General features: G+C 45.6%; 1 protein-coding gene across 1 annotated transcript in view; it reads right to left on the bottom strand.

The window, feature by feature from the left end:
• Window positions 1-3,197: 3,197 nt before the first annotated feature.
• Window positions 3,198-24,979, bottom strand: part of RAB38 (RAB38, member RAS oncogene family) — a 33,710-nt gene continuing 11,928 nt past the window's right edge. Inside the window, exons 2-3 of the mRNA XM_083610204.1 lie at window positions 19,706-19,986; window positions 3,198-4,172 (exon numbers count right to left, since the gene is read on the bottom strand). Coding sequence (XP_083466330.1) covers window positions 4,020-4,172; window positions 19,706-19,986 — 434 coding nt within the window. The 3' untranslated portion in view covers window positions 3,198-4,019. The remainder of the gene's footprint in view (window positions 4,173-19,705; window positions 19,987-24,979) is intronic.

The raw sequence follows: 24,979 nt of genomic DNA, 5'->3' as shown, positions 1-24,979 counted from the left end.
GTTTAGGGCTTTAAAGGTCAGCACCAGCACTTTGAATTGTGTTCAGAAACGTGCTGGGAGCCTTTAGTTGATTGACATCTGCTGCTCTTTTAAATGTGTTGTGGGAGAGTGGATTATTGGTTGCTTGTTGCTATTATTTTTACTACGTATCCTGTGGTTTTTATATCATAATTTTATGTTGTGAAGCACATCAAGATCTGTGGATGAAGGGCAGTATGTAGATCATCATCATCATCATCATCATCATCATAGATCGACTCTGCTTGTGACAAATGTTGGAAGTTTAGCTCTGTTTAGTGGTTTAGTGATCAATTGCTGATTTCTACATATATAAACACCAGGACGTGGGTGGCACTGTGGGCTAAACCACAGAGCCTAGGGCTTGCTGATCAGAAGGTCGGCAGTTCGAATCCCCGCGACGGGGTGAGCTCCTGTTGTTCGATCCCTGCTCCTGCCAACCTAGCAGTTTGAAAGCACGTCAAAGCTCTCCTGCAGCCATTTTGTTCTCTTAATGTAATTTTGCTGTCTGCTGGCTCTCCGCTAGCAGCACATGAGCTCAATCTCTATGTGAGATGAACTCACAGATTGTTATGTAACTACTAAGTAAAGCCTGCCTTTCAGGGATCAAATCGTGAACTGAAATGTGAGTAAACTTCTTGTTACTTTTAAGGAAAGACTTGTGTCTTTATTCTTTTAAGAGGGATCAAAGGGGACACCAGGAATAATCCACCAAGGCAAGCCAGATTGGATTACTTAACAAAAGAGATTCAAGTGAATCTGCCAACTAGCTTCCTGCTATATTAAGGGGAAATCTGCTCTGCTGCATCACTCACTAGCGTGAGTGAAGGAAGGATAATACTTATTCAATATATCCTTTCCTACTATCCTTAAAATTCCCACAATACCCTTCTTCAGGATAGAGCTCTCTCCCCAGGGTCTATAGGTCCATTTCGGAGTGAAGGGTTCAAGCAGAGGGGTTTTGTGCATGCAAATCTCACACTCCTCTCTTTTAATCAAAGAAACATTGGGAAGATGGATATAAACACCTGTGGCCCACCCCAATGTTGTCGGACTCAAATTCCCTGCAACCCCAGCCAGCATGTTCAATGGTCAGGAAGGACACAGAGTCTCTATTCTCGCTACACACACATTTCTTGGGCTTTGCAAACAAAAAGCACCACAATCGGGGGATGGATTCTTTATTTCTTTGGAACAAAAAGTTTTCCCTCTGTAGAAAGTGTAGCGTTTCATTTCAAGAACTGCATCTTAAGGCTTGTGATCACGTTCTAGTAGCAGTGCAGCTCTTCTGTTGAAATCTCAGTGGATACATCACTCTTGTTCTTAAGATGTGTAGCACATTTTAAGGGGCGGGAATAAAACACCTGGATTTCTGCATGCCCTTGTTGAGGTAGGCAAGTGTGATCATCTCTGGTTGACAACATTAAGGCTCCCTGTGTGCAGATGGACTCCAACTCCCATCAGCCTCAGCCAACATTATATCCCGATCAGGGATATTATGGGAATTGGAGTCAAACCACAAAAGGTGCCTTGTCCCTGCTATACACTTTCCTGGGAATAATTCCCATTAAACTCAATGGGGCTTACTTCCAAGTGGCCATTTATATAGATTTATATAGCTTGGGAGCAAATTCTGCTAAAATCAGCGGGGCTGAAATTCCAAAGAAACAAAACCAGAGGATCCTAAGAGTTGGAGAGTGCTTTATAGGTAGTTTAGTCCATGGAAAAGGACCTGTGACCCTCTAAATCAGGGGGCAGCAAATCTGTAGCTCTCCAGCTGTTGTTGAACTACAACTCTCCTCATCCCTGACCATTGGTTATGCTGGCTTTGTGTTGGGAGTTGTAGTTTGGCAACATTTGGAGGGGCACAGATTCCCTACACCTGCTCTAGATATTCTTGGGACCCCCAAGTCCCATCAGCCTCAATGGTCAGAGCTAATGGATACACAAGCCAGCCACATCTGGAGAGCTATAGGATCCCTAATGCGGGGCCCGTCCATCTGGTTTTGAGCTGCATACAAGCAAGGAGACGGTAGAACTCACCATCCTCTAATTGTAGTGCAGAAGGTGTAGCTTTTCACACCATATTACACAATGGTGTGAAAAGTTTCAGTCACCTGTGAGAAAGCATGGGCATGCCATACTATTAATCTCTGCAACAGCTGTGAAAGGCTCAATGCGAGTTTGCAAAATTTCTTTTCAGATTCGGGGAGGCGACAAATGACCTGATTTCGTTGGAGGAGTGGCATTCTTGTACAAGTGATCTGCCATCTTCCAATTTCTTTAAAAAGTCAGGACTTTTTCAGATTATTTTCAGTTTGCCATAGTGGATGCACTATGTTCAGTTTGTCACTTTTTCAGTTTGCCACTATGTTGGATGCAGACTTTGTGATGCTCTGAGCAGATCCATTGAGATCAATGGGACTTAAGCCTAGGCAGTGGCATAGCAATGTCAGGTGGTACCCGGTGCAAAAAAAATATTCTCTCCCCACTCCCCCTGAAATCTAGTTGGACTCCCAAGAGACTGTGATCTACTCACAGTATAAAAAGACTGGCTGTGATCTACCAATTGTCATTGCCAGGAGCTGTTGAGCTTTTTTAAGGGAAGGATTGGCCAAAGTTCTTGAACTTTTTTGGGGGGGGGGTTTCCTCTGTTGGTTTGCTCGCCTGCCTCCTTCCCATCCTCTCCCTGCCTGCCTGCCTGCATGCCTCCTCCAGCAGAACTGTCAAAACGAAGGGGAAAGGGGAGAAGGATGCCTGCAAAGCACTGCAGCTACTGCCCTTCCCACGACGGCTCAGGGTAGGCAGGAATTGCGGATGGCCGTGGCGCCAAATGTCACCCCCCTAGGAGATGACACCCAGGGCGCTCCACCCCCAACACACCCACCTTGCTCCGCCCCTGAGTCTAGGAATGACTAGAGTTGTGGACCCAACTCTAGGGGGTTTCCCTCACTTTATAGATTACCAATATGCACGAGTGCATATAAATTCATGGAGAGCAAAGCTGTCAGTGGCTGCTAGTTATGGTGGCTGCATGGAACCTCCAGGATTAGGGACAACATATCTCTAGATGCCAGTCATGGGGAATAGTAGCAGGAGAAGGACAAGCGTCCTTATGTTCTGCTTGTGAGATTCCCTGAGTTATCTGATTGGCCACTTGAAGAGATAAAAGGCTGGTGTCTGGTTTGATGCAAGAGGGATTGTACATTCCTATGGTTTATTTTTGTGCCCAGAAGAAACCTGAAAGGGGGAAAGGGCATGAATGAAAAACTGCAGCATAAGACACACTTGGAATTAATTTTTGTCACTCTCTTGGTTAAAGCAGGAGGCAGGCAGAGTGGGTCGTGCAGCAGAGCCAACCCTCAGAACAGGAATGAAAACATCTGCTTGTCCCCAAGGCAGACTTCCGATTCCCAAATGACTCATCTGAGCAGTAGGAAATACTGCCAGAATCTAGAGCTCATGTCACTGGGCTGCAGAGCTGCAGAGCAAAATATATATATTCCACCCCCCGCCCACTAAAAATCCCTAGAAGAAATATTGCATTTAACCCCATCATATATTCTCGCAAAATAGCCGTGGATATTCAACTCTTTTAAAAAATAATTTTGCTTTCTGTGGGTATGCTTGTAACTGTGATGTATCCCCAGAAAGCAAATTTTAAAGTCTCCCTCAAGCAGGTATTCACAAAAGAAGCAATGAATGTAATATCTCAGCCTTCTTAAAGAGAGCACCTTGGCTGAGCGGTGATGATTCAGAGAAATAGCCCAGACTGTGAATATCAAACATTTGTGGGGGACCCTACAAGGCAAACCATCCAAAAAAATTTAAAGCAACAACTTTGATATATATATATTTTTCAACCGCATGTTTGGGAAGAATGCGAATTTCCTGATCTTGGTTTCGTGTTCTGGAGTAGCAAAGGCTGGGCTACGTGGAGACGCTTTTCTCTCGTGAGTTATTTGCTCAGTTCCATTGTCCACAAACAGCTCGGAAGTTACTTAGGACTTAAAGCAAGCTGAGCAGCTGACGAGCTTGGAGGAATTCAAGTGCGGTTTGACAACATCGGGTTCGATGGGCTGCACTGGGTCGCTCTCGCTAGCAATGATGTGTTTCACCAAGCACCTGGAAGCTTCGTCAATGTTTATGTTTTCCTGCAGGTGAAGGAAAAAAGAAGACGCACAAGTTAGATCTCGGGTCTACCCAGTTCAGTATTGCTCACACTGACTGGCAGCAGCTGGATATGATTTCAGGCAGGAGTCTTTCCCATCCCTTCCTGGAAATACCATCCGGGATTGAATCAGGAGCCTTCTGCCCGCAAGGCAGCTGCTCTGCCACTGTATCCAAAGGCAACACAATGACCAAGTACAACAATGCGCTGTCAATATAAACTCTTTATATACCGTATTTTTTGCTCCATAAGACACACTTTTTTCCTCCTAAAAAGTAAGGGGGAATGTCTGTGCATCTTATGGAGCGAATGCATGGTCCCTGGAGCCAAATTGCCCAGGGGCAAAAAGCAGATCATGCTCTTTTTTTTAGAAAGAGGGAAGGGGGTGTTGAAACAAAGCCGCTGAGCAGCTGATCAGCAAGCGATCGGGAGGGGAGATAAGGGACTCTAGAGATAAAGGAGGCTGCCTGGGAGGGGGGAGGTAAAGACAGCGAACATGCAAGGAGCGGAGACAAGAGGATTAAAGCAATGAGGAGAGAAATTAGAAGAAAAGGAAGAGCAAAAAACTGCTTTAGCTAAGGAAAAGACGCTAAGGCAAACAAGAGGGAAGGGGGTGTTGAAACAAAGCCACTGAGCAGCTGATCGGCAAGCCATCAGGAGGGAGATAAGGGACTCTAGAGATAAAGGAGGCTGCCTGGGAGGGGGGAGGTAAAAGCACAGGAATCCTCAGGATTTTTGCATTTGGTCACCCCAAATTCTCCATCAGATCACATAGCATGTCCAGGGCTACAGCCTGCACCAAAAAAAACCCACGCATCTACTGCTTTGTGGGGCTGCAATGGCGCAAAAACGTGGTTACAAAGCACCGATCCACATGGATCCTCAGGATTTTTGCATTGGGCTACCCCAAACTCACTGTCGAATCACATATCATGTCTGTGGCCACAGCATGAACCACAAAAATCATACATCCACTGTTTTGTTCAGAATATTTTTTTTCTTGTTTACCTCCTCTAAAAACTAGGTGCATCTTATGGTCAGGTGAGTCTTACAGAGCAAAAAAAATACAGTAATCTATACAGAACGTACAATATGAAATATATGAAATATGCACTCTGCAAAACCAAATAAACAGAAGTCTTCTAAATCTCCGAAAGTCACAAAATATGCACTTTTGATGGATTCTCAAATAAACATAATTCTTATAGGTCTCTGAAAGTCTTTGTGGGCTATGCCACTGAGCTACCCAGGAGGTCTGTCTGGATGCTCTTTGATGGACTTTCCTATCACCAATTCTCTGCCAGTAGCATTGAGTGCGTATTGACGGATCCAGCTGAAAGTGCTGGCTTTAACCGGTAAGGTTTGAACAGTTTGGGACCTTGTTATTTTAAGGGCCACCACCTATTATTAAATTTCTATGCCACCTTTCATCTGAAGACCACAAGGCAGTTAACGATGTAAAAACACAAACATACATGCCATAATAATGAAAGCAATGACACTACACACATAGAAAGCTTTCCAAGCCTTCGATTGGCCTCCTGTCCTCTGGCCCCCCATAATCATCAGACTGATGTCTTGCTAGCTGTCTTCCAGGAAGTGTGCACCCCCCCTTTATTGGTGATCCATTTTGCGTACTACCTCATCGGATTTTGTGGCTTTCACGCTGGGACTAATGTTTTTGCTGCTGCTGTTTTGGGTTGTTTTGACATTTATTGGCCTGTTTTTAATCCTGTTATATACCTGATGCATTGCTTGTCTGTCCTTGTGAAGGTTTAGCATGACAGGCAAGGTATAAATATCTGGAATGCAAACATACAAAAGGAGGAAAGTGGCACAGACTGGAGTCTGAATATAGCAAAGGCAATTGAAGCGAACAAATGAACTCTGGGTTGGATTTAAGAATCCTGAACAGGCATGTCATACCCACCCAGTGATTGGGGGGAAATGGGACATCCCATTTTTTCATGCAAGATCGCAGCAGCCATTTTGAGTGTGCACTCTCGCTCTCACCCCAAGAAAAATGCTTTATTTGGGGCTGTGATCTTGCACAGTGCCAAAAAAAAATGCATTTTGGGGTGTCATGTGAGATTGCACCCTGAAAAAGTGTTTTTTGTGGGCAAGATCATTGTGTGGGTCATGTGACTTGCCCAGAAGAGCATCCCGGAAGATGCACATCTCGGTTTTTTATCTGAAAGGGTTGGACAGTATGGGCTCTGCTTTCAGAATGGACCCATGAAAGTCCTCACCACCAGGAAAGAAGAAGAGTTTGCATTTGATATCCCGCCTTTCACTCCCCTTCAGGAGTCTCAAAGCAGCTAACAATCTCCTTTCCCTTCCTCCCCCACAACAAACACTCTGTGAGGTGAGTGGGGCTGAGAGACTTCAAAGAAGTGTGACTAGCCCAAGGTCACCCAGCAGCTGCATGTGGAGGAGCGGAGACGTGAACCCGGTTCACCAGATTACGAGACTACCGCTCTTAACCACTACACCACACTGGCTCTCAAAAGCTGGAGAAAATGTGGACACCCCTTTCTAAATGTGCCCAATCCAAGTTGGGGCTGCTCAGTGAATAGAAGCAAATCTCCCACCCATCTGAGATAGCTCAGTCAGTGGAGCATGAGACTCTTTGGTTGTGGGTTCGAGCTCCACATTAGGCAAATGTTTACTGTACCTCAGGAGGTTGGACTAGATGACCCTTGGAGTCCCTTCCAACTCTACAATTCTGTGAGTCTATAATACTTATCCCAGGGTAATTAATTGCATGGCTGCGTTCAGAGATGCTTGTGTGTGGTGGACCCAGCCAGATATTGGCTCTTGATCGCTTGCACCTCACTGTGAAATTTAACAGCTTACACGGTGGCAATGGATGGAGAGCAGGCACCAACCTCAAAGGACTTGAGTCTATCATACAACATTCTGAACAGACCTGCAAATTCCTTTGGTTGACCAAAAGTGACTGTCAAGGTGTTGTAGAATGCTTTGAGCTGAAGGCAACTTGAGCAACTGATATTTCCTCTGCTCTTTGAAAACTGGGTGGAGGAACCTTAAACAAGTGAATCATCACTGGTGCAAGATTCCTCAGCCTCATTTCAGGAGACGCCCCCTACCCCGGTCAAAGTAGCACCATACAACATAGTCAACCCTATTCAGAAGCTCACACTTAAGAACCTAGGAACAGCCCAGGTAGGTCAGACCAAAGCCCCATCTAGCCTAGTATCCTTTTCTCACAGCAGCCAAGCAGATGGAAAGCTCACACATTCTTTGGCGGACCATGTGAAAGTAATATGACCCATAAATAGAAAACCGAACACGACCCAATTTGACTGGTACAGTGGAACCTCAGTTTTCGAGCGTCTCAGAAGCTGAACAATTCAGAACCTGGACACTGAAAACCCGAAAGTGAACGCTTCCGTTTTTGAACGCGCCTCAGAAGTTGAACGGCTTCCAAGGCATGTTTCTCCATCGAAATTGCTGGCCACCCATTGCGCCTCGGTTGTTGAACATTCCAGAAGTTGAACGGTCTTCCGGAATGGATTACGTTCAACAACCAAGGTACCATATCAATTTATCATGCATTTTTGGAAATGGAATACAAATTCTGCAGAAAAACATACTACTAGAATAGTTTCAATGGTACATGTCCCACCCATGGCACATTTAGGCACACAATTTTGGGATTTCTGTTCTGTTACTAGGACACACACCACAATGCTCAAAACTTCAAGGTTTATCATTATTGAGCATCGTAACATTAACCTGAAGAGAAAATATGACACTTTACTGAATAGGCCTTCAAGCAATTTCGGGCTGCAGTTCAGAATTCGTCACCAGTATAATTTTTGCATTTTTCATACAGCTGTAAAACAAACACACAACATTAATGCCTAGAGCTTTCATTTCTAATACCTGAAATAAATCCTGTCACATCTGGGTGCCTTGCTTTCTTTGCTGACATAATGTGCCTTTATTAGTTTTAGTTTTCATGGGCTGCTTCCCACTTCCAAATGAAATGGTTTATGATTGGCCATGTAAATCTCTTAGGATTGATGATTCTTATGGTCTAGGGATGTAAAGCTGTGTCTAGAATTTACACAGTCAAGCAGTTTATGGAAAGGTGGAATTGTGTGTCCTTTGAAACCCAGGGGAAACTGTATACTGGAAGTGCAACAGCAGAGATCATTCAGTTTCTTACTTAAGGGTTAATTCAATAAAGGGTTAATTCATTAAATAAAGTGTGTTGGGTGACACTGGTGAATGCTGAATGCTCTCCCCCCAACAAAAAATGGCTTATCTGGTACCTACATGGTTAATATTTTTGGTTAAGGATGCCCCCGCCGATTTAAAAACCTCCCTGTCTCGAATGGATCATTTTCATCTCCCTCATTTTCATTAAGATTCATGCTGTAACTTGAGTTTTATTGCATTCTGTAACGCTGATTGTTTTATCGATTGCTGCTGTGTCAGCTGCCCTTGGAAGCGTTCTGTCTGAAGGGTTTGGATGCAAATGGAGAGAACAAATAAACGCTTTTAATTCCCACCCTCCGTTAACAGAGATTGCCCCAGGTCCTTGCCTTCTGTTCAACAGGCACCAAGGAAGCGGAGGGAGGGGGACTTTGCAGAGATTCGTCCCCCCACCCTTGGGTGTGTTCTGTCAAAGGCCAGTTTAGAAGGCCAGCAACCTAATCACTTAATCACAGTGACTATTTACATTTGCAGTCCTGTCCTTGGTAGCTCCAGCTACTGACATCTGTACAATGGAAAAGCAGAGGGTGAGGAATAATTTTTTTCCCCTGTCAAGGACAGACTCTCCTGGAGGAAGGTAAATCTGTCAGGGGCTGCACATGAGCAGAGTTGAAGCCAGCAGTGGGTTTTCCCCATTTTCTCTGCCACCCACTTTAAATTCTGCTAAGGCCTTCATGTCACCCTGACGCAGAGCAAACTGTAGGGAATTCTTGGGGTTCACTGGAAGCTTATCTGGGATTCCTCCAGTATAAAGAGAAATCCGATTGGACTGCTTTTATTTTGGGGTGGTGGTGAGGGGGAGGTTTCTGGAAACAGGGAAGGGAAACAAATTCAATTCAGTTTGCATTTAAAGGAAAACCTACATAATTTACACTCTCCAAAACAATGTACGAACTGAAACACAGGCATCTTTCAAAATTCATACTTCCCCGAATTTTGCAACACAGAACTCCACTCAAGAGGTGTGTAGAAAAATGCACATTTTGTGTGTGCATAAAAATGCACCTATAGATATAACCTTGTAATAGGGGAAACTGCTTTGAAAAAAAAATGTGAACATTAGGAGAAATTCACCCTAAAATGATGATCAATTTTCAAGAGAACTTAAAAAAATTGCAAATTGATGCGGAAATGTGAGGGAACTGAATTTAAGATTGGGGGGGGGGGGGAAACCAGATCAGAAACCAGGAAGATCAAGTACGTCTAAAAGAATGGAATAATTTTTAAACTTATTTAAAAGACGACTGTAAACAGTTAAAATCATTGGCAGGGTTACAATGACACTTGTAATGTAAAATGAATTTTGGAAACTGTGACTATATAACAGATAGATAAAGGTAAAAGATGCAGAAAAAGAAAAAAAAACATTTTCTTTGGAAATGGAAACCATGGAGGGAGGGGAGGAGGTCCAAAGGTTCAAAAGAACTTTTTATTTTAATGTTTTGAAATGGTTAAAGTTAAAATGTATAAATTTATGTAAAACCAATAAAAAATATATATATATAAAAGAATTTAAGATAGCGAAAAAATGAGAAAATTTGAGAAACCAACATTGACAGATTCAGCGATGCTGAAGAAGGGGCTTTCTGAGCTAGGAAAATGGAAAGAATCTTTAGTTCAGAGCAACTGCGACTCATTAACAGCTTGTATCCTGTTGCAATGAGAAGAACAGAGATGTTTCTCAATCTGGACCTCTGGATTCTGAAATGAGGCGAAGGATAGATAAACGGTTGCCATGGTCACCAGGCCTTGGCCTAGCAAGGACATAACAGACAGTGGTGGATTTACGTATAAGCTAAACAAACTATAGCTTAGGGCCCCACTCTCTTGGGGGCCCCCAAAAAAAAATTAAAGGAAAAAAGCCCTGGATGTACATTTCCAAAATACAAGATTAAAACTAATTAAAATAAAACCTACATACAGCAACAGTGTTTTGTGTTGTGTAGGCTCCTATGATGTAAGTAATGGGCCCCGCCTGCTAGCCTGCTCCCTAAAATATCACTTGTTTGCTCATTTCTATATATAGGGTGCCTACATAAAATATGTATTTTATGATAAAATACATATTTTGTTATGTGCAAATGGCTTTAGAGACCTATTAGGTCCATAAATTACCATATGGCATATATTCAACACAAAAAACAGCTACAATTTATTGTTGACAAAGGACAGCTGGACATCTAGAGGGTCCCATTCCCTTCAGTAGCTTAGGGTCTCATCAAACCTAAATCCAGCCCTGATAACAGACCATTGTTGGAAGAGGATACCTCCAATGGCTCTGGGTCCAGTGTAAGACCCCAGGAGCACACTGGCCAAAACAAACAGAAGCTATCGTCAGCTGAGATGCATTCAGCTGGTTTTCTGCTAGTATATTTGCAATGAATTTTACAAAGTGCTTTCAGGCTCTGGTTATAACCCTCTTGCCCACCAGTGCACAGACCCTGTTTGAGGGCTTTCCATAGCCTTCTAGTTGGCCACTGGAAGAACAAACTGCTGGAGTAAATGGGACGTTGGTCTGAACCAGAAGACTCTTCTCATGTTCTCATGAAGCAGCTTCCACGTGTCACAACGGAAGCGAAGCAGAACTGCAAAGGAAGCCCATTACTTCCTGAGTACCGACCTAATACTTATCTCATCTCTATGCGGTAGTTCTGGCTATCTTATAACGGCTTCTTTAGAAAATGTCAGCAGAGCACAGTGGAAATGCTCATGCAGGGGGAATAGTGCAGTGCAGTGGCAAACATGCTGGATTTGGAGCAGGGAGACCAGGATTCAGGTCCATTTCCTTCTCAGAGATGAAGCTCAGTGTGTGCCCTCCAAAACCTCACAGCTGAACATAGGCATAGATCAGTCTGTGTCAACCTGGTGTCCTCCAGCTGTCTTGGACTACAATTCCCATCAACCCCAGTCAGCACTGGCGGGAGTTGTAGCCCCAAACAGCTGGGGATCATCAGGTTCACTAAGGCTGGCACAAATCTTGTGTACTTACAACACTTCTATTCTGCATCTCATATACACACCCCTGAAAACACTTCTTTGCCTGTTCATAGAATCACAGAATTGGAGAGTTGGAAGGGACCACCCTTGCAATGCAGGAATCTTTTGCCCATGGATCATGAACCCACGGCCCTGAGATTAAGCTGCATGCTCTACTGATGGAGGGTACCATACTCACTGAGGGACACCCAGAACTTTACAAACAGATAAAGGTAAAGGGACCCCTGACCATTAGGTCCAGTCGCGGATGACTCTGGGGTTGCGGCGCTCATCTCGCTTTACTGGCCGAGGGAGCCGGCATTTGTCCACAGACAGCTTCTGGGTCATGTGGCCAGCATGACTAAGCCGCTTCTGGCGAACCAGAGCAGCGCACGGAAATGCCATTTACCTTCCCGCCGGAGTGGTACCTATTTCTCTCCTTGCACTTTGACGTGTTTTTGAACTGCTAGGTTGGCAGGAGCAGGGACTGAGCAACGGGAGCTCACCCTGTCGCAGGGATTCGAACCACCAACCTTCTGATCGGCAACCCCTAGGCTCTGTGGTTTGGACCACAGCGCCACCCACGTTACAAACAGACTCCTGCTCAAACCAATGGGATGCCCGCCCCCCGACTGCAGCCCCTACCACCTAAAGCTGATCCGGAGCGTCCCCACTCTCAGAGGAGATTTAGGGTGTGGGGGCTGCAGGGGAAAAGTGTTTGTTGAGTATTTGGGGCACACTTGCTTAGAAAACATACAGTGGATCATTTCAGGGTGTGCAATGCTCATGTATCTAATAAAACATTTTTAAATAAACGAAACAAAATGGCAGATTTCACTTATATATATTTTAAGTGGCTATTTTATCTTGCCGACATTTCTGTGTTCTTCTTTTTTTAAAAAATGGTTCATATCCACCCCTGCCCTTAGGAATGGGACAAAGTAGAAAACTAAGATAGTACCTGCATAATATTCAAATCTTTCTCTCTCACATACACACCTGTATACACGAAGGGCACCTACCCCTCCTTATGTCACAACCCTGCCAGCCCTCCATCCTGCCCTTTACCCCTCATTCAGACTCACGTATCCTCAACAGTTCCCTCAAGCAACCCACATCCTCACATCCCGCTCACATATCCTCAGGGTTCCCCCGAGTTCCGCCATCCCTGCATTTTCCAAACTTCTCCTGTTGTTCAAAACTGCCATTTTAAAACCTGCTCTTCCCTTTCGATCCCCTCCTGCACTCCAATTTCATGCAAATCCAGGACTGTGATGCAGCATGGCATATCCTCCAGAGGGTGCTGCACTGTGACTGCCTTACATTTTTATTATATAGAAAGATAGCAACCTACAGCCTTAAGGAGGGGTGCAGTGGAGCCTCGGGTTGTGGATGTAATCCGTGACTGAGGCACGTCCGCAACCCACAGCATTCGTAACCTGCAGCGCCACGCCTGTGCACACATGTGACGCGATTTGATGCTTCTGTGCATGCGCAAAGCGTGATTTAGTGCTTCTGCGCATGTGCGAGTTGCGAAACCCGGAAGTAACCCTTTCTGGTACTTCCATGTTTCCCACGGTCCGCAACCTGAAAATGCAAAACCTGAAGTGTTTGTAACCTGAGGAACCACTGTATAGGAATCTGCCTTTTACATTGGTCCACCTAGCTCAGCATTGTCTACACTGACAGGCAGCGGCTCTCAAGGATTTTCAACAGGGAGCCTCTCCCAGTCCCAGCTAGGGATTCTGTTAGGAATTGAACCAGGGACTTGTGATTCGAGTACCCGTCCCCCGCTTGGGGAATGAAGACACGTAGACACAGTATATTAGGTTAATGAGCAAGAAAAAGGCCACAACTTTATTGATTACAGCATGTGAGAAGGTATTGGCTTAGGCATTGGACCACAGAAAATTGACTCCACCCACTCGGAGAGGGGTGAGTCTGATGAGGGGTTAACCACCAGTAGGGGGAGCCTGTTGATGCAAATACAACTATAAGCTCTCCCCTGATGTCACTGGGGGTCATGCCATGGGCCCCCGCCACACAGGGCATCGGACAGGATCCACGACTGCCGGATTCCTTTAACAGAATACCCAAAAGTGAAGGGGTAGGCGATGGCCACACCTTGCCCTTCCATACACCAACAACACATTCCAATGCCTAACCTCCAAATACCAAGAAAGTTGTGACGATTGCTACGAGGTAGGCGAAAAAAAACCAAGAGGCCGGTGCCAATTTGCCAATTGGAAAAAACTCCTACCAGGCCTCCTGGGCAACCAGGGCGACCAACCATGGGTCCATAGCAAGGCCAAGCGAGAAGCTACGCCCTACAGGGAGTGGTGGGTGGGTGACTCATGGACGATCAGGAGCGCAATGGTGGGGAGAGCTGGCGCGGCCGCATTTGAGCAGCTAAACCACGGCCCCGCGGTGTCACCCGATTGGGTGCCCAACTGGGAGGCATGGCGTGCCAGCGGTGATGAAGGGTAGGGGGCAGAACGCCCCCTGAGTGAGGCGGGAATTGTCTCCCGCTCACAATCCCTCCCCTCCGGAAGGAGGAGAGGCTTTTTTGTACACAAAGCCAATGAACTACCACTGATCTACAGCCCTTTCATTTCGTTGCATGAACAGCAACAAAAACGGAGAAACAAATCAAGACAGAGCATGGTATTGGCTGTGCGCCATGCGCAAGACGTTAGCACTAATTACTAGAACAGCTCATGTTTTGGACTCAGCTTATCGCAGGGCCTGCTACACAACAGCTAAGGTTAAGCTTACAGATTTATGTCTGAGCTCTCCCTGCCAAGACGCGCTGTTCCTTCCAAAATCTATAGCAACTGCATGCAGATTCCCCTAAATCTCCAGAGAGCTAATTATGCAAGAAAAAAAATTCTGCTTTTTTTAGGCTGATGAAGACGCTGTGCAGGAGATCCATGATTAGGATCCCCCTGTTTTCATTTTGCTGATTAAAGCCATGTAGAGCCATGCTTTGAAGAGGGGAGGGGATGTTGAATCCTTTATCCCTGCCTCGCCCATGTCAGTTAGCACAGGGGAGGGAAATAAGATTGGAACAGTAAAAGTCCCTGTTTTATTTCGCTCCAGGAGCCAACATTAGCTTTAGGAATGGAGAAAAGAGGCCACCACTTCTCTGAACTAACTGACTTTCTTTATTTGCAGTCCATGGACAACTATAACACAACAATTAGCAATAAATAACGTAAAGAGAAATGCACATTAATGCAGCTCAGATAAAACACAGAGTTATAACAACACTAAACAGTGTGAGTCTCTCTGTGTGTATGGCGATCAGAAATGCTCTAACAAAAACAGCCACATTCAAAAACGTTGCTATCTGTGATCGACTTACTGGAGCCTTGAAGCAGACTGATTTTTAAAAAGGCAGCATCTTTTGTTCTTTGGGGTTTTGTGGTATCTGCCATCTAACAAATTAGAACGTTCAACCTTGTCAAAAAGAAAGAAACTTCCTATATTTAGGGATAGTTAACTTTCCCAAGTCTGGCTTTCCATCTTTACAGAAGGGGCACGGTACCAGCGACTGAGGGGAACAGGGTTCTCACACAATTCCTTGATGCTCTTGGAAATTGATATCCTAAAGCCCCTGTTCGGCCATTAATTTGACACCCTTCGGATCCCACAGTTCACAGGTAAGAGGGTGACAGACCTACTGAGCTCATTTTTGCACCACAGGCTTCAACCAAGGTGATTTGAAAGAATCAAACATTCTGTAGAGACCAAGGAAAACTCACAAGCAGGCTGTGATGGTAAAAGCCTCCCTCTGACAGATTCATAGTGGGAGGGGGGGAGCTTCGGATCCAACCCAATGGACCAGTTGAGAGAAGCATACCTCTGTTTAATAAGTAATAATAATAATACAGTCATACCTCTTGTTATGTTTGCTTCAGGTTAAATCTTTTCAGGTTGCATCCTGTGGCGACCTGGAAGTACTGGAAAGGGTTACTTCCGGGTTTCACCGCTCGTGCATGTGCAGACGCTCAAAATGATGTCATGCGCATGCGCAGAAGCAGCGAATCATGACCCGTACATGCGCAGTTGCGGGTTGCGTTCTGCTCAGGTTGCGAATGGGGCTCCGGAACGGATACCGTTCGCAACCAGAGGTACCACTGTAATAGTAGTAATAGTAGGAGTAGTAGTAGTAATAATAATAATAATAATTTATTTATATCTCGCCCATCTGGCCGTGTCTCCCCAGCCACTCTGAAAGGCTCCAAGAGAATATTAAAAACACACAAAAACATCAAATATTAAAAACTTCCCTAAACGGGGCTGCCTTCAGATGTCTTTTAAAGATAAGATAGCTGCTTATTTCCTTGACATCTGATGGGAAGGCATTCCACAGGGCAGGCGCCACCACCGAGAAGGCCCTCTGCCTGCTTCCCTGTAACCTCACTTCTTGCAGTGACGGAACCGCCAGAAGGCCCTTGGAACTGGACCTCAGTGTCTGGGCTGAATGATGGGGGTGGAGACGCTCCTCCAGGTATACTGGGCCAAGGCCATTTAGGGCTTTAAAGGTCAGCACCAACACTTTGAATTGTGCTCGGAAACGTACTGGGAGCCAATGTAGGTCTTTCAAGACTGGTGTTATGTGGTCTCGGTGGCCGCTCCCAGTCACCAGTCTAGCTGCCGCATTCTGGATTAGTTGTAGTTTCCGGGTCACCTTTAAAGGTAGCCCCACATAGAGCGCATTGCAGTAGTCATTGCAGTTGAGAGACGAGCAAGCTTTTGGTACTGCATGCAGTTCCTGCACCTCTCGCTTTGTGAGAGCTGAGAAACAAAGCACGAAGTCTTCCACTAGTTATAGTTCCCGAAAGTATAGTTTGCCCAGACTAGGAAACTATGGTCAACAGCTTTGGAACAAGCCAGAATATTAAGCCAACTTCAAAGCAACATAGGGTACAACATTGACTTACAGCCTTTCCTTTTGCATACTAAAAAATGCTTTGTTATTCTGGCCTCTTCTGAAGCTGGAAACAATAGCTACCAGGTTCAGAGGAAACAGGAAGCGATGGTCAATGGAACTACTCTGTTTGCTCATTGATGTGACGGGGGCTGCATGCGCAGCCCAAAGCCCCAGTCATGTCCAGGCTTCAAATGAATGAACTCAATGCCATTGAACTTCGATGGTCAATTCTCAGCAGCCATAGCTGCTGGCCATTGATAAATTTGTTTTCCCCAAAGATGCCAGATCCTTTCTGAAAAGCTTTTGGAGTCAGCAGCAGCCAACACATTTTTTTTTTTGGCAAATGAATTCCACATGTTATATTTATGAGTTCTATAAAGAAAAACCGTTTATTCTCAGAGGCATCACCGACCGCTAGACCTCGTGAGTGAGAGAAATGTTGCCATCCTGTGACCAAGTACAGTGGTACCTCGGGTTAAGTACTTAATTCGTTCCGGAGGTCCGTTCTTAACCTGAAACTGTTCTTAACCTGAAGCACCACTTTAGCTAATGGGGCCTCCTGCTACCGCCGCGCCACCAGAGCACGATTTCTGTTCTCATCCTGAAGCAAAGTTCTTAACCTGAGGTACTATTTCTGGGTTAGCGGAGTCTGTAACCTGAAGCGTATGTAACCTGAAGCATATGTAACCTGAGGTACCACTGTACTTCCTTTGGTAGAATCATAGAATCTTAAGAGTTGGAAGAGACCCAAGGGACATCTAGTCCAGACCCCTGCAATGGTATGTCTTGAATCAGCTGCCTAAGTGGGACAGTTGTTGGCTGTGTTGGAGAACCTGAATTATGGGAGGGGGGGAACCTTTCCTCCATAAAATAAATGAAAACTTGATTTTTCTCAACTCCATAGTGGGTGGTTTCACTTTGCCGTTGGCCAAAGCACACTGGAGGCCCGATAGAGTTATTTAAGAGCTTGAAATAATTAGAATTTTTTAAAATAAAAAAAAAATGGATGTAGTTAATTTCCAAGCTCACTCTGGTTGAGTCTGGAGGCAGTTCTACACTCACTCTCTCCTACTGAACTTACTAACTAATTTGGCTCCATTTGTAATACATTTTCAGTTCCCAGCAGCCGGATCTTCCTACATTCGGGAAAGCAATTACTGAAAGTCACTATGTTCCTTGCTCTCGCTGCTGTGTATCCAAAGGGGTAACAAGGAAATACTAACTGCTCAGTTTGTCACAAGAAATGGCAATTCATGGAGTGGAAGGGGAAAATAAGCAAACCCGTCAACAGGTCGAAAAAGGATGCAGTCATGGACACCAAATTCATGGAGGATATCAGTGGCTTCTAGTGATGATGTCTGTGTAATAAGGTAAAGGTAAAGGGACCCCTGACCATTAGGTCCAGTCGTGGCCGACTCTGGGGTTGCGGCGCTCATCTCGCTTTATTGGCCGAGGGAGCCGGCATACAGCTTCCGGGTCATGTGGTCAGCATGGCTAAGCCGCTTCTGGCAAACCAGAGCAGCGCACGGAAATGCCGTTTACCTTCCCGCCAGAGCGGTGCCTATTTATCTACTTGCACTTTGATGTGCTTTCGAACTGCTAGGTTGGCAGGAGCAGGGACTGAGCAATGGGAGCTCACCCCGTCACGGGGATTCAAACCGCTGACCTTCTGATCGGCAAGTCCTAGGCTCTGTGTTTTAACCCACAGCGCCACCCGTGTCCCTGTCTGTGTAATAGTACCTGCAATATTGGAGGCAGCATAGGGAATACAAGAGGGGAGATTGCTATTGCCTGAGAGCTTCCCATAAGCCTCTGGTTGGGTCTTTTCCCTGATCCTGCATTTCATGTATACAGAGCATGGTCAAAAGTGCTGGATGTGATCCATAAGAGGCAGTCAAGTACAACATTCCTTGAAATGCTAGAGAAGACATGCGAGGGAATGTTTGGTCCAGCCAGTCAAAACTTCCTGTTCCTCTTGGCTGGAGCATCCTTCTTTTGCATGTGATAGAAGGTGGGTGTGACCTAACCTGTCCAGGTAACAAAAGCATGAGTCACACAGCAACCCCCTCTCTTTTTTACTTCCTTCTTCGTTTGACCAGCTTTTAGCTAGGACTGCTCTGCTAGTTCTCAGCTAGCAGAAGCGCTAGGATTATTCCCCCATATGGGGTAGATCCACATGTACATATTTGTAACCGAGTCTGCCTTCAGGAATCCAACTGTGAACCGATGTAAGTAAACTTCTTTTATTGACTTCGAATAAGATTGTGGTGTCTTTATTCTTTTAAGAGGGATTCAAGGGAACTTACCAGGAATGTACAATTCAATCTGAGACAGACTGAATTGTATAATAGTGAGAAACTCACACGAGCTTGCAACCAGCTATCTGCTGTGCATGTAAGAAAGGGGAATGGAACTCTGCTAAGTAAAGGAACTTGCTAGCACAAGTTAGGAAGGATATTAATAAACAATATATCCTCTTCTGCCACCCTGAGCATTCCTACAAAAAGCAGGTATGAGCAGACTTCAGCCTTTCAAGTCTACTTTGCTTTTTACTAGAACTCTTGAGCTCCAACAGCTGGAGTCAGCTGCAAAATGTTGCCTGGGGATGGTGGAGCCACTTATAAAATGGTGGCTCAGGGTATAGAACAAGTCGCCTATTGGGCTCCATGTGCCATGCACTTGATTTCCATATATATATATATATATATATACTGCATACAACTCCCACAGCCCCTGAGAACCACTGTGATTTGTGGGAAGGGACCCCATCACTACCACAGTAGACTGGAATTCACAGCTGAGTAGCAGAAGCTATCACAATATAGTAATCTAATTCACATAAATTGTAAATGCTTGTATATGCATGTGTTTAAATTTGATTGGTTGGTAGCGGAATTCCAGAGAGTTCTCTAGTAGTTCTCATGGGATTGGCTAATGCTGGTCACATGGGAAGAGACTCCATTTTACGTGAGGCAAGGTGACTGTGTTCTAGAATCCACTGTGAACACTGCTAAGTTGGATAGAGTGTTGTAGTTCTTCTCTGCTTGAAAGAAAGAGAGCAAAAGCTGCAGGAGAAGATACAAGTGGAAATCTCTCATAGGAGCTGCAAGTCATGCCTAACTGAGATACAGAAGGCTGAAAGTGCTGAGCTCTGGAAAGAGAAGAAAATACAGTTGTTTGGAAATTAGAAGAGACTGCAATCCCATGCTTGGATAAGCATGTGACTGTGAATATTTTAATTTCCAAAGAAGGGTGTCGGTCATATATATATGATTTGAGCTTCTTAGCTGCTATTTTGCTACCCTGACTTCAACCTTACAACGTGTGCAGACCCCTTAAACATCACAAGGACAAGTTACCTTTGCTGACGTTTCAAACCATCCCACAAAGCCATTCTCTTTGCAGAACTGCTCCATCTTGATGCCGTTGTTCACCAGCAGCTCTTTGCCCTGGTCGCATTTGTTTGCCAAGAGAACCGCAGGCACCGGTTTGCCATTGGGGAGACTCAGCTTAGTGTCCAAATCCTCCTTCCACTTGGTGACCGCTTCAAAGGTTGCCGGCCTCGTCACATCAAAGACGATAAACGCTCCCATAGCTTCTCGGTAATAGACTCGCGTCATGTTCCCAAACCTTTCCTGACCTACAGACGACAAAAGCACACACCGTTAAGTGGATGCACACAAAGGAAGATCAATATTGAACAGATGGGGGAATCTTTTGATTAGCTTGTTTCCTGGATTCAGGCTGGATGCCTGAGAATATAAGCATTGCCTAGATGAATCTCATCACAGGCTCATCTGGCCAGACTGCTTTGGGAGGTGCTGAGCTCACTGGATGTATTTAAAAGGAAGCTGGTTGCTCATTCATCAGAGATGCTGTAGTTGCAAGAATCCTACAGTGAAATGAGGAAATGGCCCAGGACAGCCGATAACCAGGGATGATAAGTATTTGACTGCTTCGATCTGTGGAACTGGCAACCGTGGTGTGCAGTCAGTGGATTAGGGAGGCTAGGCTGGTCACCTAAATATTCCCTTGGTGCCTCCTTCCCAAAGCCCAGGAAGCTTCTGCCCGTCTTAAGGAGGGAAGTGCGATGCTCACAAACATCACCACTCCCAAATTGCCCTTGTAAGCTGGTGCTGATTGACAGCACAGTGCTTTTTTCATCACTCGCTGAAAACCTTTTTTGTTCAGGCAAGCCTATTCAGACATGAACCTCATTTGTGGCACAGTGGTACCTCGGGTTACATACGCTTCAGGTTACAGACTCCGCTAACCCAGAAATAGTACCTCGGGTTAAGAGCTTTGCGTGGCGAGTTCCCGCCTCCCCCCTCCGAAATAAAGACACGAGACACAAGAATTCGAGTTAATGGGTCAAATTAGGCCACAACTTTATTGATTACAGGAATTGAGTGGTATTGGCTTAGGCATTGGTCCTAACTATTAACCGGTGTCAGCCCGCAGGCTGGAAGACCGGTGAGGGTTAACCACCAGTAGGGGGAGTCCTGCTGAGCCACGTCAACTAGGAGCTCCCCCCGGAGTTACCGCTCAGGGGCGTGCCGTGGGCCCACACCTCCATAGGTTTCGGACAAGGCCACACCTCCCAGAATCCTTTACTGGACTACCCTTCATTTTGGGGGAAGGTGATGGCGCTTCCTTCCCCCCCTTCCTCTGCATAACAAAAGATCATACCCCTAACAATGCCCAACCGCCAATACTGCGGAGTTGTGATGGGTTGCTACGAGGTAGGCAAAAACCAAGTGGCTGGTGCCAATCTGCCAAATGGAAGAATTCCTACCAGGCCCCTTGACGGCGACCAACCGAAGTTCATAGCATCGTCATAGAACCTAACCTAACGGGTGGGCGGGAAGGGAAAACCTAGCTAGCTGCAGTGGGTGAAAGAGGGCGACCCTCGGCCGCGCCAGACCTAAATGCGCGAGGCCACGCCCCCCGGGCCAGCCGATTGGCTGACCCAGGGATGACGCGTCCAAGGATTCCCTAGCCTCGCGGGGGCTGGAGCTCGGAAGTGGCTTTGCTTCAGGATGAGCACAGAAATTGTGCGGCGGCAGTGCGGCGGCAGCTGGAGGCCCCATTAGCTAAAGTGGTACCTCAGTTTAAGAACAGTTTCGAGTTAAGAATGGACCTCCAGAACGAATTAAGTTCTTAACCCGAGGTACCACTGTATATACATTAAAATCAGTACCATACCACTTTAAATAGCCAGGTCTTCCCCCAAAAAATCTTGGACTGCAGTTTGTCAAGGGTGCTGAGGGTGGTTCGGAGACCCCCTATTTTCCCCACAGAGCTAAAATTCCCAGAGTTCCCTAGGAAAAGATATTGGTTGTTAAACCACTCTATTATAGAGCCTGAGTCCTGAAGATGGAATTCTGGTCACTCCACTGTCATGATTTAGTAATGGAATATTGGCGGCAGGAATATGGGACATGTGATGGGAGATGAGAGAGAAAGCACTGAAGAAACCCAACAAAAATACAGATGGCCTTATCCAATATACAGAAAATAGGCCAGGTTAGCTCGCCCAAGCAGATCAGGCTGTGAACAGATATTCACTCTACAACAGATCGTTCGAAAAGCTATTACTTGGCAAAACTCATCTGAAAATCAATTCTGTTGGTTGATTCCCATCCCCCCTTTTTTAAAAAGAATGCAAGCAAGCCCATCAACAGAGTAGTTTGGAGAAGCACTGCTAGATGCATTGAGACACTGAGAAAATTAACCAATGCTTTTTATTATGGAAACAGACAAAAATAATAATACCTGATATTGGACTGGGTATGTGCTGTGATGCAGTTACTGAGATGAGGCTGAGCTGCTTATTTGCAGTCCGCTCCACTTACAGCAGCCTCCCCTGAGAGCAGTTGCTTTCATATACTGAAAGCAAAGGCTCACCTCTTGCTCAGCCCCAAGCATGGTATGTGATCTTGGTCAAGACAAAGGTAAATGTCAACATTAGGCACAGATTCAGTACAGAAAAGTTCTGAAATCGTGAGGACTTTGTTGGCCCAAAAATGGAAAACACAAGAAATTCCTACTATTGCGGAGTGGCAGGTGAAGATGAGGGATTTTGCTGAGTTGGCTAAACTGACTTGCAGGATTTGAGACCAGGACGATCAGAAATTCCAGAAAGACTGGAGTAAATTTATTGTATATTTAATTGATAACTCTAAAAATTTTAAAACACTAGCAGGACTGAAGTAACTCCTACAATGTAGATAAGTTGTAAAGAGCTAGAATGCGCGATTGGATTTGATATGGGATATACCAGCTGAAGGTGGCGCTGTGGGTTAAACCACAGAGCCTGGGGCTTGCTGATCAGAAGGTTGGCGGTTCGAATCCCCGTGATGAGGTGAGCTCCCGTTGCTCCCGTTGCTCGGTCCCTGCTCCTGCCAACCTAGCAGTTCGAAAGCACGTCAAAGTGCAAGTAGATAAATAGGTACCACTCCAGCGGGAAGGTAAACGGTGTTTCTCTGTGCTGCTCTGGTTCGCCAGAAGTGGCTTAGTCATGCTGGCCACATGACCCAGAAGCTGTACGCCGGCTCCCTCGGCCAATAAAGCGAGATGAGCACCGCAACCCCAGAGTCGGCCACGACTGGACCTAATGGTCAAGGGTCCCTTTACCTTTACCTTTACCAGCTAAAGGGAAGGAGGGAAGTTGTAAGCTCGGCAGAGCAAAAAAGTTGATATGTTGATCCATGTATTGTTTGAAGAATGTGTAAGGAAAATAATAAAAATTTATTGGGAACCCCCACCCCCAGAAAAGTTCTGAAATCTGTTCTCCAGATTCTGAAACATTTTCTTGCTCTGAGAAAGAGGCTCATTTGCCATTATGGGTATGCTTTTCAAGAAATCTCCCAAAGAACCCCAAGATTCCATTGGAACACAGCTTGAAAACTCCTACTTCCATCTCTGAAGCCAAGCAGCAGACCAGCCTGAGCTCTTCCGGGAAGATGGGTTGGAAGGTCGCAACTTTCAGAGTCCAGATCCACCACCCCAATTCCTCTGCTCCCCACACACATCATGTGTTTCTTCTTCCAAATGCACAATGGCCAAAAGCACACAGCCACAAGCTGCCCCATTTATGACACAGACAATATCACAGGTTTGCAACACTGAGCTATTGTTCAATAGGCTAACATTTCTCTCTTTTTTAAAAAAGGAGGGCACAAATTCATTCACATGATTCAGAAAATCCAAAAGTGAACTTCTGTCTTTGATTCTTTCTCTCTTATTTAACACTGCTATCCATTGATGACGCTAAACTCGAAGCATGATCTTTTTGGGGAAAAGTGAAGGTCATGCACGCACACAAAAATGCACACAACTCTTTTACCATTTCCTGCATAAGATGCCTTATGATCTTTCTCCACAGCCTAATCAGATGAGTGGCTATATCATGTGTTGTTCAACCACCCCCTCCCTGAGAAGATTCCCTTGTATGCCAGCATACCTCCTTCTAAAAAATTCAATTAATTTTCAGAGCAGTAGCTTACAGCAAGAGAATTTCGCACAGTGAATTTTGCAAGACCTCTGCAGGGAAATGAAGAGGGCTGAAGGATTCTTAGGAGTGAAAAAGTTCAAATAAATCTAGCATTTCCCTTTTGGCCCAAGAGGCCAGAGGTCTGCCAGTGACACACACACACACACACACACACACACACACACACACACACAGGTTCTAAATTCTACCAGAGAGGAATTGCAAAAGGAAATGGGTGAAGACTATATACTAGTTCTGTGCTGAACCTCACCCCAATTTTTTCTTCAAAAATTTAATTCCCTTTAAAAGTGGACTCCCCCCCTGCCTCTTTTATATGGAAGGGGACAGAACAGAGTGGACAGGCCTCTACATGGGGCCATGTGTTCAGTCTGGAAAGTGCTTCTGGGCTGCAAGTCTGCCCACAAACAGCCCCAGTCTACTGTGAGTGAGCATGGGATTTTTAAACACCTGTGAGCCGAAAAGATGATATAGTCATTCCTCGGGTTACAGGCGCCTTAGGTTGCACGTTTTCGGGTTGTGCACTGTGCCGAACCCGGAAGTACCGGAACGGGTTACTTCTGAGTTTCGGCGCTCGCGCATGCGCAAAAACACTAAATTGCGCAGATGCGGCGCTGCGGGTTGCGAACGTGCCTCCTGCATGGATCACGTTTGTGACCCGAGCATCCACTGTATCTTGTTTAGTTCATGAAACCCGATACCCCACCACCATCATGTTCCCCTCTGCTCTTTTCAGAGGCATCTTTGAATGAGAGCCAGTGTGGTGTAGTGGTTAAGAGCGGTAGTCTCGTAATCTAATGAACCGGGTTCGCGTCTCCGCTCCTCCACATGCAGCTGCTGGGTGACCTTGGGCTTGTCACACTTCTTTGAAGTCTCTCAGCCTTACTCACCTCACAGAGTGTTTGTTGTGGGGGAGGAAGGGAAAGGAGATTGTTAGCCACTTTGAGACTCTTTAAAGGGAGTGAAAGGCGGGATATCAAATCCAAACTCTTCTTCTACCCCCTATGTCCTTTGAACTGTTGAAATAAAGACCATGTGAACTTTCAGTGAAGCCTTACCATTTATCTTCCTAAGGGTGGCACATGGATGATGGAGCAAGCTGGTTTTCTTCTGCTCCGGA

This window comes from Podarcis filfolensis (assembly GCF_964270895.1).
Source record: "Podarcis filfolensis genome assembly, chromosome: 4".
Lineage (NCBI taxonomy): Eukaryota > Metazoa > Chordata > Lepidosauria > Squamata > Lacertidae > Podarcis > Podarcis filfolensis.
This window is presented reverse-complemented; position numbering and strand designations above follow the sequence as displayed.